The sequence below is a fragment of the Aythya marila genome, assembly GCF_965140915.1.
Source record: "Aythya marila genome assembly, chromosome: 8".
NCBI lineage: Eukaryota > Metazoa > Chordata > Aves > Anseriformes > Anatidae > Aythya > Aythya marila.
In genome coordinates this window covers 20,885,944-20,905,627 of record NC_139049.1, presented here as the reverse complement: position 1 = coordinate 20,905,627, position 19,684 = coordinate 20,885,944, and the positions used below count along the sequence as shown (strand labels likewise).

Genomic DNA, 19,684 nt, shown 5'->3' with positions numbered 1-19,684 from the left:
AACTGGAAGAAAAAAAAAAAAGTTACACAAAATTTTGAAAACTAGCAATTGAAGTGGTTTTTTTTTGGTTTTGAGTTTTTGTTGTTTTTGTTTTTTAGTGTCTGACTACATTTACTTTTTTAATCTGAACATCATGCAGGTAAAACATACTAATTCAGGTACTAGTACATGTAAAATAAAGCAATTAAAAAAAAAAAAAAACAGTAACATTTAAGGAACAAGAGACCTTGTGTGGTGACTTACTATAACCAGTAGTTGTGTTTGTTTTTTTTTTAATTTATTTTAGAAGAAAATTAATCATTGTTATTTCATGTGGATCAGGCAGGACACAAATGAACGCTAAGAATTGAATGATTCTCTGCAATTGCTAAATGTGCTAGAGCACTACACTTACCACTGCAGATGGACATCAGCCCAAATAACTCTGTCATATAAAAAATGCTTCTGGTCACAAGTAGTTCTTCAGATTAGAACACAGTCTGTTATCAAGTTGGTCTAGAACTGACAAGAAGCAAACTACATATGCCAGCTAGCAGATGAAGTACATGCTAAGGCTTGAGCCATCTCCAAACACTTTTCCCTTGGATTCTTTTATAAATCTATTTTTCCACGACTATTTAAGTTTAGGACTAAGTTCTTCAATATGCATTTGTTCATGAGGTCTTGCTTTTCCTTGAATTAAAGCAAATGAGATGCTCTTTTATATTTTCTGTAGGACGTCACATTTTTCTGCTCTACATAGGAAACACTCCTCATGAGTATTTATCCCCTTACTCGTGAAAAATAACTCAAATACAATGATTCAGTCAAACGGAGCTAATTACACAAGATTCATCCAACATGCAAGACTGAGCATTACAAATATAAATCCACACCAAGATATTAGCAACAAACAGATTAACTACCTCACTCGTTAAATCAGTTCCAAAAGTAGCATTCTAAACTAAAGTTTCACTCAAATATGGTTATCTGCATCTGTCCCCTAGCATTTCTGCAGAATATATACAGCCAGGGGCACACTGGAGACAGGTAAGGCCAGTTTCAGTAACAGGAGGCTGTTGAAATGACACCTGGTAAAACTATAGCTCTTAACCCTGTTGCCACCCTATCTCTGTGGAGCTGTGCTTGGTTGGACCAAGACTGCTTCACCACCCTGTCCCATCACCTCCCAGCTCCCACAGCACAGCCCTTCCACAATGTCTGCCAGCTTGCCACTGCCATCCTTTGCTGCCTTGCTCTCTTGGCCATCTTTTCAAAACCTACTGATACTTCTTGTGGAACACATCCATTTGCACAGCTACAGCATCAAACCAGTTGCCACATTTGATATTCAGAGAAGCAGAGCTTTGCAGACCTGCTCAATATGTAATGCAGGTCTCCAATAAGCCTCCTTCGCTACCACACTTCTGCGACTGCCATAACTCTGGACCATGGACTTAGTAAGCACACTTGAAAAAATGAATTGTAAGAACCATGTTAGCAAGGAAATTTGTATTCTCTTTAGAACACTGATGTCACTGTGGACTTCAGAAAGAGCAACAGAGTTGAAAACCAAAATTTACCTTAAATACTGTTGTTCTTTTAAGCACTATCAAATAATATTAGCAAAAAATATAGAAAAGATATAAAGAAAAAAAATAAAAAATATATAAATATTTACAAACTAAGAGTTACTAATTCAAAAAATTCAACCCTGAGAATGATTTTTCTTTAGTCTGTGTGGAGATGGGTTGCATTCAATATACATTTGCCCAAACAATAACAATTCATCTTTTTTGATATGAAAATTTTCCTTCATAACCAAAATTTTCCTTTATAACCAAAAACACATTATGGTTTTTGACTTGGACAGATTACTAGCATGCAAATTACTGGTATTTCTGATTATATTGGCTTCTTGATTCTCTATTATCTTTTTTTTCTAATTCAGTTTGAAAAAAATCATACCTAGAAATTATGCTTTTACTTTATAAGGACAATTATTGGTGAGAATAAATAACATTCTACAATTCATTTCACTTCACTTAAGTTATTTTGTTTCTTCTCACATTTCCGGGGAAGTTAGCTTTATTATATAATTAGTCTTTTGTCCAATTCTGATTACATTCAGCAAAATAATCCGATCACTAGATGAGCACAGTAGGCACAAAATGCCTTAACACATTAATTGATCCCTTTTTCAATTTACATTACACTACCTTTACCGAGACTTCAGTTTGCTTCAATGTGCAGGTTTCATATTCATTTGGCACATTAAAAGAAGGTGGGATTTCCTCAGTAGGTGGGATTTCCTTTCTAATGATATCTGTATCAGCCTTAGTTTCTACAGTTTTCTCTTATGCTCAACCAGATTTAGGCAGCAGTCACAGAGAGATTCGGTCTGTTCGTAGCTGCATTTTAAAATAAAATCATTTACATGTAAAATGAGCTGCCCCTCATCCCTTTTATTTCTAGTCTCAATATATCTTGTAAAAGACAGCTATTTCAATTAGACTTCATTTTACATCTAAAGAAAGAGGGAAGAAACAGTTAGAAACCAGAAAGAAACAATTATTTAGAATATCTAAAAACTCAACCAAGTACCTCTTGGGTGATATATTATCACAAATAAATTCCATGTCAGACTACTAATCACTATGATTCTAACACATCTTTAGCATCTATTATTACCCACCATAAAACCCATGTATGTGTACACAAAATTCAACACAGTGATAATGATAATCTCTTAATAATTACACTGTAATTTTAAATGCTTTATATTTAGTATTAGATGAATTTAAAAACAGTCATAATTTGGCACATAATTACCAAATGACTCATGTATACTCCCTCATGGTGTTAAAGAAATCATTTTGTTCGCATAAAACCCTGATAGTCCAATATACTATGAATTTTGTGACCAGTAATGGAACCTGTCTGTTTGCAGAACACGTATACCACTACAATTTTTTCCTCATCCCATCACCAAACCATAAAGGCCTCCTCAAGGCCTTTCAACAGTCCATGTTGTTAGAAGCTTCCCCAAGAATTGCAACAGAGAAAGCTGTTCTCAAGGTCTTTTCTAGACGTTTGCTCATTAGTAACTGAACAGACAACTACAAATCACTTAAAATACAACCACTATTACTATAATGTATTTAGAGTAACCCCTGAACTAAGTCACCTTTCAATGTGTGGCATGGAAAGTCTTCCTGCCACAGCTAGAGCACTTCTTTCTTCTACCCTTCCTAAACTACTTTATGAAGTCACAGATTAATATGTAGACCAATGTTTTTCAATAGTGTCATTAAATGCATATATCATGCAGAAATATTCTGTTTTAAGGAAAATTTTCCATCTGATCACATTTTTTGTGCATATATACAGCTTTCAGTTTTAAAACATTACAGTATATTGTGGATTTATGCTTTTTTTTTTTTTTAAACAGATACACCATATATTTTTATGGAGACATTTATAAAAGCTCCTAAACACCTAATAAGATAGAACTCAGCTCAGAATATTTCGTAATAAATTATCTAGCAGTAAAAACTGTATCAGAGAGAAACCACACACAAAGGAAAAGGGAAGTAGGGCACTCTATTTGACAGCTAAGGAAGAAACAGAGGTTATGTCCTCTATGGCTGAGATTCAGAGCAGTTTCACTTAGTGGCTGTTCTGCTCCAATTCCCCAGATAAAATTTAGACCTACAGCAAGCAGTCTTCATTCCTATTTTATTCTAGTGGGTAGTCATGGTTCTGACTCTTAAACAACCAGTAGGAAAAAAAAAAAAAAAGCTAGCCAGTGGGGAACTATGAAGTTTAAATATTATGTTACAATTAAATTCATATAAAACTTATAGTAACTACATGGTTCATTATTCTGCTCTCACAAACTGAGTCATAAATTGCTAAATATGTATAGATGTAACTTTTGTCCTATTATTTCAAACAAAAATATTACTGAAATTTTAGAGCAGATGAAATACACCTATGACAACATGTCTCATTTGCAGGTAACACAAGACCAGAAATCATGCAGTAATACAAGTAACCCTTTCTGATTTTTATCTCATAGCTTCATACAATTATAACACTATAAGCAGTACCCCACCTGTAAAATTTAAACCGCTACTGTGGAACAACAGGAAAAACATACCCTTATCTGCTTCTTTCACACAGTTTACACTTCAAAATAATCTGTCCTATTGCATTGAAAAATCCATCCACTCCTATCCTTCAGAGCCCTGTGCTATGCAAGAGGAAATTTAGATGTACAATCTGCAAGCCAGATTTGCCCTTAGTCTAGGAAAGCTTCTGCCAGCAGCACCACAGCCCTGGACTTCAGTTCCAGAAAGTCAGCCATGGGGAAAACACATTGGCACGAAGCAGTCCCAACCCTCCTGTCCTCTAAGAGCCCATCCAGGCTCTGCACAAACTGAAAATAAAGCACTGCTGGCCAGCAGGATGCCTTCAGCCACTCTGGCTAGCCAAGCTAGCAAGTCCTAGCCACAGATTAACTCTGCCCTCTCCATGATACAATGCCCTCAGCAGGGAGCAGAAAGACCATCTGTTCACTCCTTGTGGATAATCTCCCTCCCCGAGAGGGCAGCAGCTCTGCTGTGCCAGTGGAGTATAAATTATACAGACTAACAAACTACCTGAGACCAGCTGGCCCACAGAAAACGTACATTTTAGTCACTTTTTCTGACAGCCAGATTGGCTTTTCTACGCAGAAAAAAGAAGCCCAGCTTTGTCTTAAAAACCTGCGGTGTCCCAGGCCAGCAAAAACACTTTCACTAGCGGTTAACTTGATGGGGCTATGCAGGTTACTAATGTTAAATGTCAATTTAAACACTTTGCAGAATAAGGAAAAGCAGTAGCCCACTTTCACAAAGTACCTTTCCACACGCTTTCTGAAGCTGTACGAATCCCAACATTTGTCATTCACCATCTGTCACTGACAAACCAATAATTGAGTTAATAAATATTTTTTAAAAAACATTAAGATGAGAAACATTACACAGAGTGAAAATATACATTTAGTTGATTTAAGACTATAAACTGCTGAAGATTATTCTCAGAGTTTAGCAAAATTTTTCATTATACTTTGCTTTGAATCAAAGGATACCCTTTGAAAATATACAAACACACAGCTAGCATTGCGCCATGTTTTCCACTGTATCTGGGCCCTGCAGAACTGATTTTTATTTTTTTTTTTTTTATTTTTTTTTACATAGAAATATGGAGAAATTACATGGAAAACTACTGTAATATTGAAAATCTGCCAACGGGAGTCAGGAGGAAGGTGCAACATTGTTAATTGTTTTGATTTCTAATCAAGTATTCTCTCAATATTACAACAAATTTGTATGCCATGAAGACTGCAGCAACATTTTTTTTAACCAGGAGGAATAGACACTTAAACCAGCTATCATGTAATTCAAGGAGCTTATGCTAAAGCAGCTGTGAATATCAATGCTCAGCATTTTCTCCTCCCACCCCTACAACGAAGGAAGTCCTAGGCTCCACCATGGTCTTGTCTTTTCCTGAGAACTCCTGGAATGAGCCACATAGTGTGAATACACAGGGGGCAGGAAGGGAATGCTCTGTCTCTCTGTTTCCAAATCCTCATTCTTGCCAGTCACCAAAATGCTACTCAGGTTACACTGTGCCTTCACGAATTCCGTACCATATGTACAGAGTGAAAGGGGAATTCCCCAAACAATACTGGTGGGTTCCATTTATATTTTTTGCAAGTCATAATTTGTCTTACTCCTACGTCCACAAGAAACATAAATACAGTTTGAGATACAAAAACCTAGTAATTTCAGTTTGCAACAAAAATATGTTTATTCTGTTTATGATATGGAAATGTACTGCCTTCAGTGGCACTACTTCTGATACTACATGACAAAATATGAACATGCCTGTACACACATACATATACACAGCAGGATCTTTCGGATGATTTTGTGAAAGAGAAATTCTGCCTGTCTTTACGTTCCAAATTGGATCTGACCTCTAGGCAGATGGATAAAGGGTTTTCGTGCTTCTCAGTTCTCTTTCAATATTATGTAAAGTTGTGGCCAATTTAGTCTTGCCTTTCTAACAGTAACTGGCACAACAGAGGTGATCTGTCACCGTTCTATAACAGCTGAACATCCACATAGTTGCCATTATATTCCCTTGCAGTCGCAGCAACCTCTGAATAGCAACTGGAGCACACTGGAGTGAGTTTGCTAGGACTCAAAAAATAAATAAATGAATACTACAACATATACAATCCCTGGATAGCCATTCTTCCAGCTCCCTTTGTATCCCTTTTTCCCCCTTCCTCTTTTTTTTTTTTTTTTTTTTTTTAAACAGAGTATGCCAAACCCCTTATTATGTTTCATTACTTTTTGTTTGTTTCTCCTGGCATTTACCAATAGCAACCTTTTGTGCAATCACAGTCTCCTGCCTGCGAAAAAGCTGAATAAATCCTATTTTTGCAGTAAGTTCTTTGTTTATAGAATTTATTTTTCCCCTGTAAAATCAATCTTGCCACGGAGTTAATATTCTGCTGTCCAACAGATTTCATACAACAATCTTAATAGAAGCTTGGGCGCTTTGGTAGACGTATTCAGCATCTGTTATTCCTCCTCCCACACCTTCTATAGATTTCTGATATTCTTGACCAAGTACATAAAACAATACCATTTTGTAAAGTAATATTAAACAGTGTTCAGCAAACCATCTGTAAATGCACTTCTTTATGTGATCAGAATTTACTTTTGTAATCTCCTCCAGTTTTCTTTGTCCTTTGATGTGATTATGGCTTCGTTGCTCTTCCCTTGCCAGAAGTTTCCAGCAGTCTATTCAAACAGCTAACTGGACTGAAAAGAGACTCCTAGCAATAATGCAATGCTTTTTCGGATTTCAGCTCTTCTCCTCCTCTCAGAACTTAAATTTATAATTTTCCTTTTTTTTTTTTTTTGTTTTTGCTGAACTAAGACCCTTACTACACTCACTGTGAAGTGTAATTTGAGTGTTACAGAGTTTTCAGAAATAAGAAGTATAGAGAAACTTCTTCCTGTCTTTCAAATCATCTCACAGCTTACTAAAATCAGTAACAGGACTTCAAGGACTTAGGTAATAAATTTCATAGCCCTGTGACATGAACTTTATTCTACCCAACACCTGACTCAAAAAAAAGCAGCTCCTATTGGTAGGGCTGGGAGATGCTGATAAAGATCATTTTATGGTCTTTTAACCATTAGTTACATAAATGTGTTGTGAAGGCAAAATGCCCCTTCCTCCTCTACAGCTTTGGACAAGATACGAATTTTCAGTGGCAGAAATCTCTGACCATCTGGAAGGTAATCCCTCAGGCACTCAAAAAACAAGTGTAAGTTTTTTCACAATATCATAACAGTGGAAGACTTAGAGTACTTGCATGTGCTTTAATCCCGTATTTAAAAAAAAAAAAAAAAAAAAAAAAAAAAAAAGCAATGTTGATTGAGCCCTGGAGACTTAATTGTTTGTTATGTGCCCAGATTCATTTCTGGAGCATAAGGAACTCTAACATATGCTTGGCCACTGAATTCCAAAGACATAACAGTCTAAGACATGACAAAATTAACTGTTTGAACCCACCATCTCACTTTTGTTGCCCCATTTTTCTACTCCCTCAAAATTTTCTTCTTAATCACACAAAAGTACATAATAAACTTCTCACCTAAGAGAGATCAACAGCACCTTTGGTAGTTTTGATAAGAATTATAAAATAATAATAATAGAATTTTATTGAAATAATCATGCTATCTCAAATCCCTGGAAAAAAAAAATTACATGGAAATACTTCCTGGTCAAACATATGCTAAACACTACAATCATCCTCATGGTCTTCTTGAATGGCATAATATAGAACACAACTACAGAAGTATCTCCTTGAATAGATATTAATTTGAATTTAGTGCCTGGACAGCAAAGCAAGAAGATCAAATCATGATCTCCATGTAAAGAGCACTAGACTGTCTAAAGAGCACTTCAGGGGACTAGAATTAGAGAGAAGCCCACTCAACTGCAAAAATAATAGCAGGTAAAGATCACACAAGGGAGAAAAGGTGAAGAAGGAATAATGAGACAAAATAAGAATGCTACATAAGAAAGGTGTAATGAGGAATGGGTAAGCAGTGGAATAAAAACCTTGACTGAATATCCTATGATTCCTAGATATTCTCAGCTATTTAGATGTTAAAATCTGCTGGGTTTACTTAAGACCTCCTAAATCTGACATGCAACAAATTTAGACACTACTTGTCAGTTCACTGGAACTACTATATGCCTGAGTTAATTTGCACTAGTAAGTCAAAAAGATATGTATGAGATTCATAAAAATATTGTCACTGACTTACACGCGCTTTTCAGAACACTAAAATGACCTTTGTGGATTATTCCCAGTAAAAGCACCTCTGTGGACCACCAGATTTTTTTGATGTTAATGCCTGTTTAAACCGCATGCAGGTTCAGCATACTATATGTAGGTTCAGTAAAGCAGCATTCTGCTGAAAACAACATGAAGAGACAGCAAAACAACCTGGCATTAACAATTAAAGCTTTGTCACAGAAGAAATGCTGCATGTCATATAAACCCCACTAAAAGTTGGAGGAAAAAACATGCAAGATCAAAGAAAACCTGACTGAAGATACATTTTTGAAAACAACAACAACAACAACAAAACAAAACAAAACAAAACAACCAACCAAACAACAAAAAAAAAAAAAAAACACAAGTAATCTCTGGCAACAGTACGGTTCAAAAATCCTTTCAAACAGGTAAATATATTGTTCAAATCTACTTTTTAAAACATCTTGCTAAATAGGGAGTATAATTATCAAACATAATATTTCAGTGTATCTGAGGTCCTCCCAACACAATTTATACCTATAAGTTCTTTTTGATAGTAATCCTTACTTTATAGTTTTGTTATACTAGTAAAATTGTATCCAACTACATAATTCCTTCTACAACAGCCATTGCATTAATATTACTTGCATTACTTGAAAAGTCCTTTTACACTAACAAATACAGCAGTGTGCATACATGCACATGTAAATGTATGCACACATTTCTCCATGGCTAGGCAAGCAGAGAAAAAACAAATGTATTTAGAAAATACTTTAAAAAATATAGCAATAATATTTAACTGCAATTATTACTTCACCAATCTTTTTGAATTATGTGTAGGCTATTAAAACACACATTGATAAAAAAAAAAAAAAAATCCAGCTATGATTTTGTTAGAATGGTAAGGCATAAGAAGAAAATATACTACATGCATAACTGATTAGCATGTTTCATGAATACACATACACACGCATATATATAACCTTCTGAAGATGTTTCTAGAAAAATAACTCTACCTGGAATTAACAGATTTTTACCCCCCTGGTCAATTCACTACAGATTAGCAAGGGCCTGCTATATTATGACTACTCTATTTATTCATTACACTGAAATTGAAATGCTTTGCATCTCCACAAAGTTGTTGTCTGACAAGAAAAGTGCAAAATGAAAACCTTACATAACCTCCTGAAAATTCAGTCTAAGTACAAACTAGCAATAACGATAATAATAATAATTGAACTCACCCCTCCCTTCCCTATCCAATGTCACCCTCAAACTGATCAGGTGGTGTGGAAAGAAAACCCTAAACCCCAAACCAAGCACAAGCCACTCCCTCACCTCAGCGCTCGCTGCCACCTGCTGGCGTCTACCCGCAGGCCACAGCCACCTCACGGCGTGGCAGGAGCAGGCCCCGTGCTCGGCCCCTGGAGCCGGGCCTAGGCCGGCCCCAGCAGGGCCGCAGGGAGCCTCCGCCAGCTCCTGCAAGGCCCAGCGCCTGCCGCCACCCCAACACAAATGTGGTGGTGTTCACCTCTGCCCAAAGAATAGGTAGAAAACGCGAAGAAAGGCTGATATAACTTTATCAGTGCCCTCACGGCACGCCGGGATGGGAATGAGAAGTGGGAACTTCTCTGAGAACAAGGGCTTTCAGAATTAGTCGTGGAAATCACTTACAAGGCTTAAAGAACTATAAAGCTGAGGCATCTGGTCAAAAAATAATGGTGAACAAACCTAGAATCTTTTATTTTAGGAAATGCTCATTGAGCTAAGCAACATCTACTAGCCAAAACGAATTACCTATTAGCTCACAAACTGGATCCCTACGGATTCAGGAACACACAACAGCAGCTTCACCTATTAAGCACATAAAATTGAAAATAACTGACAGAAAAGAAGAAAGAACAGGAAACAGACAGAAAACAAGAGTCACTCTCAAATAAACAGATTGAGACAACATTAGCTATTAACATACTGCAAATGAACCAATTACTCACAATTATTCTCTATTACACAAGCGTCCTTCCTAACTCAAGTGGCCAATTTATTTATTTTCAGGAAAACAGTCACTGATAGGAGTGCCACAATTCATCTCAACAGAATTATTAAATATGAAGCCCAATTCTCAAAAGCAATAAAACTAGGAAGGTTTTATACGATGCTGTCTTTAATTTGATTCTTACCATCCTCAAGAGAAATACTCATCCCCAATTTTTACCAGTGCTTCCTGCTAATATACTTTTCCCTACAGTAGGAGCTGGAAAGGAGAAAGCATTCTAACAGGCTGTGCAGTCACAATCCCAGTTCCAGAGAGACGCTCCTGGTTTACCAAATATACTAAACTCTGCACAGATCTTTCTCCAAAGATGCTGGATTTCTTTTACTCCTCATGCTCACTTTTTGTTATTTCACAGCGATTTAGACTCACAAAAAGAATTAGCTAAAGCCCCAGAACACCTAGACATTCAGGTATTTTGCTAAAAATAGCAGCTACAAGCCCGGTCAGGACCGAGACAACTACAGAAGAAACTCTTTGAAGTGAATATGGCTTAGATCGAAACTGCTATGAAGAAAGGAAACAGCAGAGGGTTCTGCTGGATTTTTTGCCCTCCCCCCCACCCTTTAAAAAAAAAAAAAAAAAAAAAAAAAAAAAAAAAAAAAAAAAAAGCAGCAAGCTTTTACTTACAAATAGTCACCTACCACCACCTACCACTAAATGGACAGAAAAAAAATACTTTTCTTTTGGTTAATCAGTCATTGTTTCTTTGTGTTAGTTCAACCCAAGCCAAAGAAAACTTCAAAGACCTCACTATCAAGTACCTCGGCTTGCGCTCAATTTTATGCTGCCAATTCTGAGCTGGTTGCAGAGGTACAGGGTGCACTGAACTTGGAAGTAAAACTGCATTATGAAGTAATTCCTAAGGAAGTGTGTAAAAATGAACAAAGTTCTACTGAAGAGATTTGGCTACGTCACAGCAGTGGGTTGGATGAAAACTTGTACAGTCTGCCAACAGTGCAATCCTAGTATATGTTCTTATCTTACAACATCATCTTCTTTACCCATTATCTGTGTAATCAGTTTTTGTTTGTTTGTTTAAATAATATCCTTTGCTACACACATGACCCTTGCAACTTTAAAGCATATAAATCAGACCTAAGGCTGTCTACCTAGGACTGGATCAGAGCTAGAATCTGTTATTTTGTTTCCTCCTTTTGCTCTGTTACACAAATATTTTGTAGCACTCTGCTGCCACCAGTATGTAACAGCAAAAGGAAAAAAGTATCAAGCTAACACTGAAACAAAGAGGAAATGATTCATAAAGGAATGCAAGCAAGAGAATACATCAAATGTTAAAAATAAAATACAAAGTATCTTTTAGAATAAAACTTAACAAATGCAATATAGAACAAGGAAAAGATTCAATATTACGCGTAGATTTTGTTAGAATATGATCTGCACACTCAGAGATTTACAGTAACCAATGTAATGCATCAATATTTGTATTAGGGGGTATAGACTTCTGATTTCCCTATCAGACACTTAAGGACAAATAAGTATGTTTATGTTAAGGTAAACCCATAAGGGGTACAAGTTCAATTCTACATGACCTTTTTCCTCTTTGCCCAGGCTTTCAAAAATACTATTAAGCTTGAACAAGATTATTCATGACTGGTTTGGAAAGATTATTAAATTCTGGTCTTTGCAGATCGATGTGATCAAGATAAAAAAAAAATCATAAAAAAAAAAATCTCCTAACATTTGGCATCCATATAAACTAAAATGAAAACAATATCCTCACTACACACTTTCTAGAGAATAAAAATAAAAAATCCTTCATCCTAGAATTCCAAAAACAGCATAGTAAAAAATACCTGGTAATGTATTTAGCTAGCCCAAGAAAGCATCCTGTTGTACAATTCATAAGCAGTTCATTTAGTTAAGCATTCTGGTAGGCTTAAAAACTAAGCTTATGAAGAGTTTACTTACTATTTAAGCATACTAAAAGCAAAATAACATTTAATTAGAGTGCCAGCCAGAAGATTTCATCTATCGTCTATCAACTTTACTGGGTTTTTATTTAAAAAAAAATAAAGCTTAGTATCTTAGTATCTCTCCCAGTGATACCAATCCCATCTTTCCCTCCCTATTTCACAGAGAAATGAAATCTGGGGTGTAGGCAGACACCACATGCCCAAAATGCATAGAATGACTGAACCAACACTGATGATGTAAGAATATGCACTCACATTCTTTCAATCAAGGGTCATGCTTCCATTAATTTGGGACAACTTGGGTAGCACGTATGCAAAATCAAGTAATTTATACAGTTCTCTGAGTTCTTAACCTTAGAAAAGGATGTGCAAGATGTTTTTAATATTCTTTAAATCAAAAGAATACCCGTTTCTTGCACAACAGATCCTCCAAAACGGTAATTTTTAAAAACATTATTTAAATTTATAAGAACTGAAAGCTAGAATTCTTAAATTTGTTGTAATGAGACAGATCTCTGTCAAACGAAGAGGTACATTCCCTGCACTCCTCATCACTATTTATACAGTACAATTTCCTTTTTTTTTTTTTTTTTTTTTTTTTTTTTTTTAAACAAAGCCCATACTTTCTTCTTGATTAAAATACACTCTCTATGTAATCTCCCAAAGTGGTTACAAGAAACTGAGAACTTAGGGGGCTGATTTTTTTTAAACTATTTGCATATAGTGCAATGCATAACTGTTCTAAACTGAGCAGTCACAGAATTAGCTTAATTACTGTATGCTTGGTACTAAAATGCCCAATGCAGGTATACATAAAATCTGAAAATAAATTGTAAAAATATCCTACACTCAGTGTATTTTAATTACGAAGGCAAGAGTTACTATTATCTTTAAAATTAATGAAATTGATATACACTATCAACTTCTCTGAGTGATAGTAAACAATGAAGTAGATAATAATTTACATAAATGTATGGGTTGAAAAATATTACATCCTTGGCTATAGCAGACTAGTTTAATTCTTTTTTCCCCTCCTAGAGGAGGTTATCATGAAACATAAAAGATTTACTAGAAATAGAAGTTCAATACCAGATAAACTCTGCAGTACAAGCACATCTTCCTTTACATGTTTCCAATAGGTGGCAACAGAATACCAAGAATACAAAGGAGTTTATAGTTCTTTCTTCATCCACAAAGTAACGGAATCCCTGTTATTTCTATCAACAAATTTTTCATCAGCAACTTCATTCATATAAATAGTTGCATCTCTGCAACTGAGATTCTCAGGACAGTTAAAGCCAAAAGGCAGAGAATTTGCAGAATAGAAACAAAGCATTTATAAAGAAAACCTAGCTGCAATGAAAACAACCAATAGTTTAAAGTCAGAGCTTAGCTGAAGGAGTAAACTTCCAGAAGCAGGAATTTACAGTAAAAAATGTTTCTGCACAGGGAGCTATCAAGAAAGAAATAAAATTTTAGACTATTTTGTTACTGTTGTTTGTTTTTGACCAAGACACCTTGGTCTCTAGCAGTATTTGCTCACAGGATTGAATAAGGGGGGGGGGGGGGGAATTTTTAAACAGAAAGTAAGTTTTCAGCTGATAAATCCCAACTTTAACAGTAGTAACAGTTCATACCAACTCCCTGATTCTTTGAACAGCTGTAGGAAGTTGACACGAAGTCAGGGTTCTTCTTTCCTTGACAGTTACAAGACCTTTGTTTGTTTCTGCCACACAGAGCTATACACATTTATTTGTTTGCTATTACAAATCTTATGAGAAGTGGCTGAGGGAGCTGGGGTTGTTTACCTTGGAGAACAGAAAGTTCAGGGGACACCTTGTTCTACTTTAAAATTACCTTAAAGGATTGGTAAATTACCTTAAAGGTTGGAGCTCTTTTCCCAAGCACCAAGAGATAAGACGAGGGGAAATGGCCTCAAGTTGCATCAGGGGAGGTTTAGGATGGATATCAGGAGAAATTTCTTTATTAAAAGAGTTGTGCAGCATTGGAATAGGCTGCCCAGGGAAGTGGTTGAGTTACTACCCCTGGTGGTCTTCAATAAACGCATAGACTTAGAACTTAGTAGCATGGTTTAGTGGTGGACTTTAGTACTAGGTTAAAGGTTGGACTAGATAATCTTAGAGCTCTTATCCAACCTGAATGGTTCTATCATTCTAAACCAAGTCTAAATAGTAAATACTTACTCATTTTCAAAGACAGTCAAGTCACGGTCCAAAGAAATTGTCTCTGTTGTAATTTCCACCTTTCTTACACTGCCAAAGAAGTCTGTTATGAGAACATTTTGAGGGTCTCGCTGAAAGAGATCTGTTCGGTGCCCAGGTGTGGAAACACACAAACTTTTTGGACAGACCTGAAACTGAAAACAAAGATGAATAATCATACTATGTCCCTCATTGATTAATAGTCTCTTCGGGTACTTATCAAAATAAAATTATTATAGAAGAAATAAACGTCACACAGAACTTGCAGTAATTTAAGTACAAGCTCCACAGCTGAAAAAGAGTGATCAAAAACATTAAAAAGCATAAACATCTTGATAATGAGTTTCAGAAAACCTTCATCTTCACAATTGCCCATACCAGTTTAGAAATGTTTCTGTGAAAGCTAACCATCAATTACCGCTGATTGATTAAATGCACAGATGCATTTCTGAATATAGAAGCAGCAACGCTGCTATAACCTTCCAAAAAGCATAAGTTGGTATAAATTCTTCACACTTACCAAAGGGAGGCAGGCAAGATTAACAAGCAGCTCATTGTAAAGGCTTCAGAACTGAAGCAAAAATTTAAATTTTGTCTGGAAAAAAAATCTTATTCTTATTTCTGGTTTACAGCCTATGAATTAATGTAGAATGAGGATCTTAAAATATGAAAGGTGTCTTATGTATACTAAGTTCACAAAGACACACCTGTAACACCTACAAATTAGCCATACACTTTACTATTTGTTTTATACACATACCAGTCCACTATCTTCAGCACACACTCCAATAGATGGAAGACAAAACCAGCACTAACAAATTAAACTGGTTTCAATGGACTCAACTCCGTATAAAGATAGATTTCCAGAAAAATATGTAGACATAATAGTGATGGATTTGTTGTAGCATTTAAAATATATCACAAGCAGCATGCCTGTTCAATAGCAAAACTGTTACATGTCCAGCAGATTTTCAAGGCAAAACCAATGGATTTTGGACACAATGCCTTTTTGCACAAGTTCTACCACACTGACCCAAAAGTCTCTAATATATGCCACCTGGACAGACTGTTTATTTCAAGGGATCTCCTAATGCATGTAGTTTAACTTAAATAATAATAATTAGTTTGTAATTTTCTTAGTAACACTACATTGCTTCAAGTGCCGTGAAACGTAACCAACGGCCTCACTCTCTGGAGAAGGCTGAGTTCGTGTCTCAGTCCTCAGAAGGTATTGCACAACCAAACACACGGCCCTGCTAGACACAGGCACAAGACAAACAAGCCCACTAGATGTGGGTGCTAGGTGTACAGTGCCCTGGCTGGTTTCTTCACCAAATGTGGCTGTCCATCCAACTGCCTCATGGACAGCCTGCAGACCACCTGCTAACACTGTAGGCTATGCGCATCCTCATGTGTTCCAGCAACAAAGAACATTTAACTGAGCAGATTCACCTACACAACTACAAAGGATGCTCATCTTCCTAAAGATTAAGTTTTCCAAATGATTTTCACAAAGCAGTCCATGAGTCACAGGATGCAGAGCTCATACACCTAATTATTACATCATGAGTCAGATTAGGTGGTTGCACTCTTAGGGCAGAATCACAGGTCCTAATTGGCTCAATGCAGATGCAGCCTCAATTAGCCCAGATGCTGACTAACCAGGTCTCTAAGTTTCAGTCCCATACCTTCTAGCACAAGTTCTGTTCTCAGCCTGACACAAAATACACAGTTTGTATGACTCTTCTTAGGGCAACAGAACCCTAAAAAAGTTTCTCAGAGATGAAACAATATACCCAGTTCTTCATCACTGAAGACAGATTCTGTCTCACCATTCCTCCCTTCTGCTCCCACTACAACATCTGTTTCATACCTGAAGTCTAAACCTGTAAGTCCAGGGAGGCTTCAGCTTCAGCTCACTTTCACCCTAACCGATGGATACAAGCACACAGACCCCCAAGCTATTTGTTAATGATTCCCATCTCTCTTGTTGGCAGAGTATCACACAGCTGCTAACCAAGAGATGAGCAGATCCAATCTTTGTTATCCTCCATGTGAAGTGAAGCTGAATCAGTCTCGTCAGCATCATGCTGCCCATACAGAAGACACTTGTCAGTACTCATTAACCCTGTTTCACAATTTCACCAAAAGACAACACATTTTCTTCAACTTAGCTCCACCTAAGGGCAAAAACAAAAACTGTCTTCTAAAGTAAGCTATATAACATAAATATTTATTTTGATAAATATATCAGATCCATTGATCTATGCTGCAGCTATATTTTTAAGTGTACTGGCTAGAAAGGCTACAAAACACTAAGAACTAATACTTTTATGTTCCTGTACCATTAACACCAGATGATGAGAATGAACAACTCAAAAAATTATGAATGATCTTTTAATGCAGCTGCTTTCTATCAGCTCCAAACAGACTCTCCAACTGCAAGTCAAAGGTTTATTGATCTTAGGCAACTGTTGCAAATAGCTTCAAAGACATCAAAAAAACCTGCTTCCCAATTCTGCTTTATGTTAGCTAGTAAAGGCACAGAAGCCCAGTGCTCTTTTTATCTGATAGTTTATTGAACTTTTTGCCTTGCTGGTCATGGCAAATACTTCCATTTCATTCCTAAAACACCAGCTTCAAATATTTCCTTCTTGCCCTCAACAAATGCATTTTAAGAGTGAGATCTGCACAAATCATTATGGCAAACATAAACAGAGAACACTTTTTCTGTCTTAGCAAAACAGACATTTGTAAGTAGAACAACAATAGCCTGTGACAAGAACATGCAGGATATCACATCAGATGATTTAATGATTCCTTTTAGCTTTACCTCATGGACATACTAAACAGGTTGTTCGAAGCTTAGGAATTTTCAACAACATAACATCAGTTTCTTTTTGAACAGGCCATCCTCCTGCACTGTTATCATATCCTGATTCTTGAAGGAAGATAGCACCAGTCTCATCAACTGCTCCGGAACCTGAAATGGCTCACATTTCCTCCACTGATTGGGTTTTAAAGCAACAAAACAAAAACATTAAGTTAAAAAAAAAAAAAAAAGCACTAAGTCTATAATCTGAAAGTAAAACATTTAATCTATTTTAAAAACTGGCAAACTTCAGACCAAAACCAGCACGTTTATCACTGAGTCTCATAATCTACCTTGATTCATTTCAAATGCAAACTTCTTTTGGACAGGAAGACACAGAGACAGATGGCAACTCTTTCACCTAAACTATATCAATTTTGTTAATAAAAGTCACTCAAATCGGTGCTATCATTTTAACAACAACAAAAAAAAAGCTGTAACATTCCATACCATTTTCTGTGTTGGAAGAAAGCTTAAAAGTTCATTATATAAAATGGCTGGTGTATCTATGCAGAACTACATAAAAACCTATGAGAGTGCATGAATCCTGAAGCATACCAGCACCCAGCAATGTGCTTCTGTACTTTGCAGCAGTCAAAACTAAAAAAAAAAAAACAAAAAAACACCCAATTTATTCTCCTGGGTGTTCAAGACCACACATGGACATTCAGAACATAGCTATTATCCCGATGCAAATTACAATATTCGCTAACTGGGGAAGAACTGAAAACAGATCCTGAGAACCTACTTTAACAGACACATAGAAGTTTTATATTAACCTCTCTCTGTTAAATGTAACATGTTGATATATTATATTTAACATTAAATAATGGACAAAACTAATGCTTCTAGCACTTAATATTAATATTGAGCATCACTGAAAAAAAAATGGGGGGAATATCTCCCCAATTAAAAGCGAAAAAAAAAATATGAATTTTCACAGTTTTTTTTGATAGATATAGAAAAATAGCAACATCTTATTTTCTACAAAGAAAAAAGTAGTTACAACAGGTCACATATCATTGCAAAAAGTTCACTCAATAACCAGAGCAAAAGCCATACACATTCATTAGCATGGCAGTCAGCAAAGCTTTGTGGCTTTGGCTCAGTTACTCTGCCATGAATGCTCTGATTTTGGAGTAATTTTCTACTCAATCCTGCTTTGTGCTGGGATGATGCAATTATCAAGTCAGGTGTGATTTTAAAGTCTCTTTTCTAAGCTCTTAAAAGACAGGTACACATTAAAAAACAACTGCATGAGCACTGAAAGTGAGAAATCGATAGCACACAACTATTTGCAACCTATCCCACAACAATTTATTACCACAGGAAAATTCTGAGACAAGTTTGGAACAAAAATGCATAATAGCACTAGGAAGAAGAGAACTTCAGTATTAATCCAACTACCCAGTACCTATGTGAGAAAAGATAAACTGCAAAGCAATTACATCCCAGCAGACCAGCGCTTTCACAACTGAAGTCTTCTGACAGAAGAAAAAGAAAATGCAAACACTGGCTATATGAAACACATTTCTTAATGTATTGATTTTTACAAATTGTTTAAATAAGTTTCTATTTAATTTAAGCTATACAATTTCCACAAATGGAAACTTTGTTATCTTGACTTTTCTTAACAGTTTTTGTAGCTATTTCATGACAAATGATGTCTCATTTAGAAACGTATTTGAATCTTATTTTAAAAGTTCAAATGTGTGACATTTCAATTTAGTCTTTACTTTTTTGGAATTGCAATCAAACTGAAAATCAGTCATTTGCACAGCTTTATCCTTAGCAACACAGATGGAGCAGGTGGGAAGTAGGTGGTGGAAAGATGTCTCATTCTTTCCTGGAGTGCAATATCCAACACTTAGGTGGATGTGAAGAGAAGCTTTTTTTAAGAGTGGCTGGAGAAAACTACATAGGTGATGCAATGGGCACAGTGTGAAAAAGCAGAGCACTTCTGAAAGAGGAGACATCATACAGAACAAAACTGGACAGCAAATTAAACATTAGCTAATAATTTAAATGTTCTATGAGTGAGCTAGTTAATGAGACACTTAATAAATTATCTTGAGTTTGAAAGTGTTAATTTAAAAAAATCAGACTTGCATAAGCAGCAACTCTTTGTTCTTAATCCAGCACAACACTAATAGTGTATTCCAGTGCCAAAGTATTCCCCATATATCCCCTATAACAAGGTTGCTGAAATACATGCATATTATGACT

General features: G+C 36.0%; 1 protein-coding gene across 3 annotated transcripts in view; it reads right to left on the bottom strand.

The window, feature by feature from the left end:
* The window catches only part of PIGK (phosphatidylinositol glycan anchor biosynthesis class K), a 75,404-nt gene that overhangs the window by 41,298 nt on the left and 14,422 nt on the right, over positions 1 to 19,684 (bottom strand). For all 3 annotated transcript variants that reach the window (XR_014318043.1, XM_082766334.1, XM_082766333.1), the window contains exon 9: positions 14,569 to 14,741. Coding sequence is in view for 2 of the 3 variants with exons in the window: in XM_082766334.1 (XP_082622460.1) it covers positions 14,569 to 14,741 (173 nt within the window). In the remaining variant the exon portion in view is untranslated. The remainder of the gene's footprint in view (positions 1 to 14,568; positions 14,742 to 19,684) is intronic.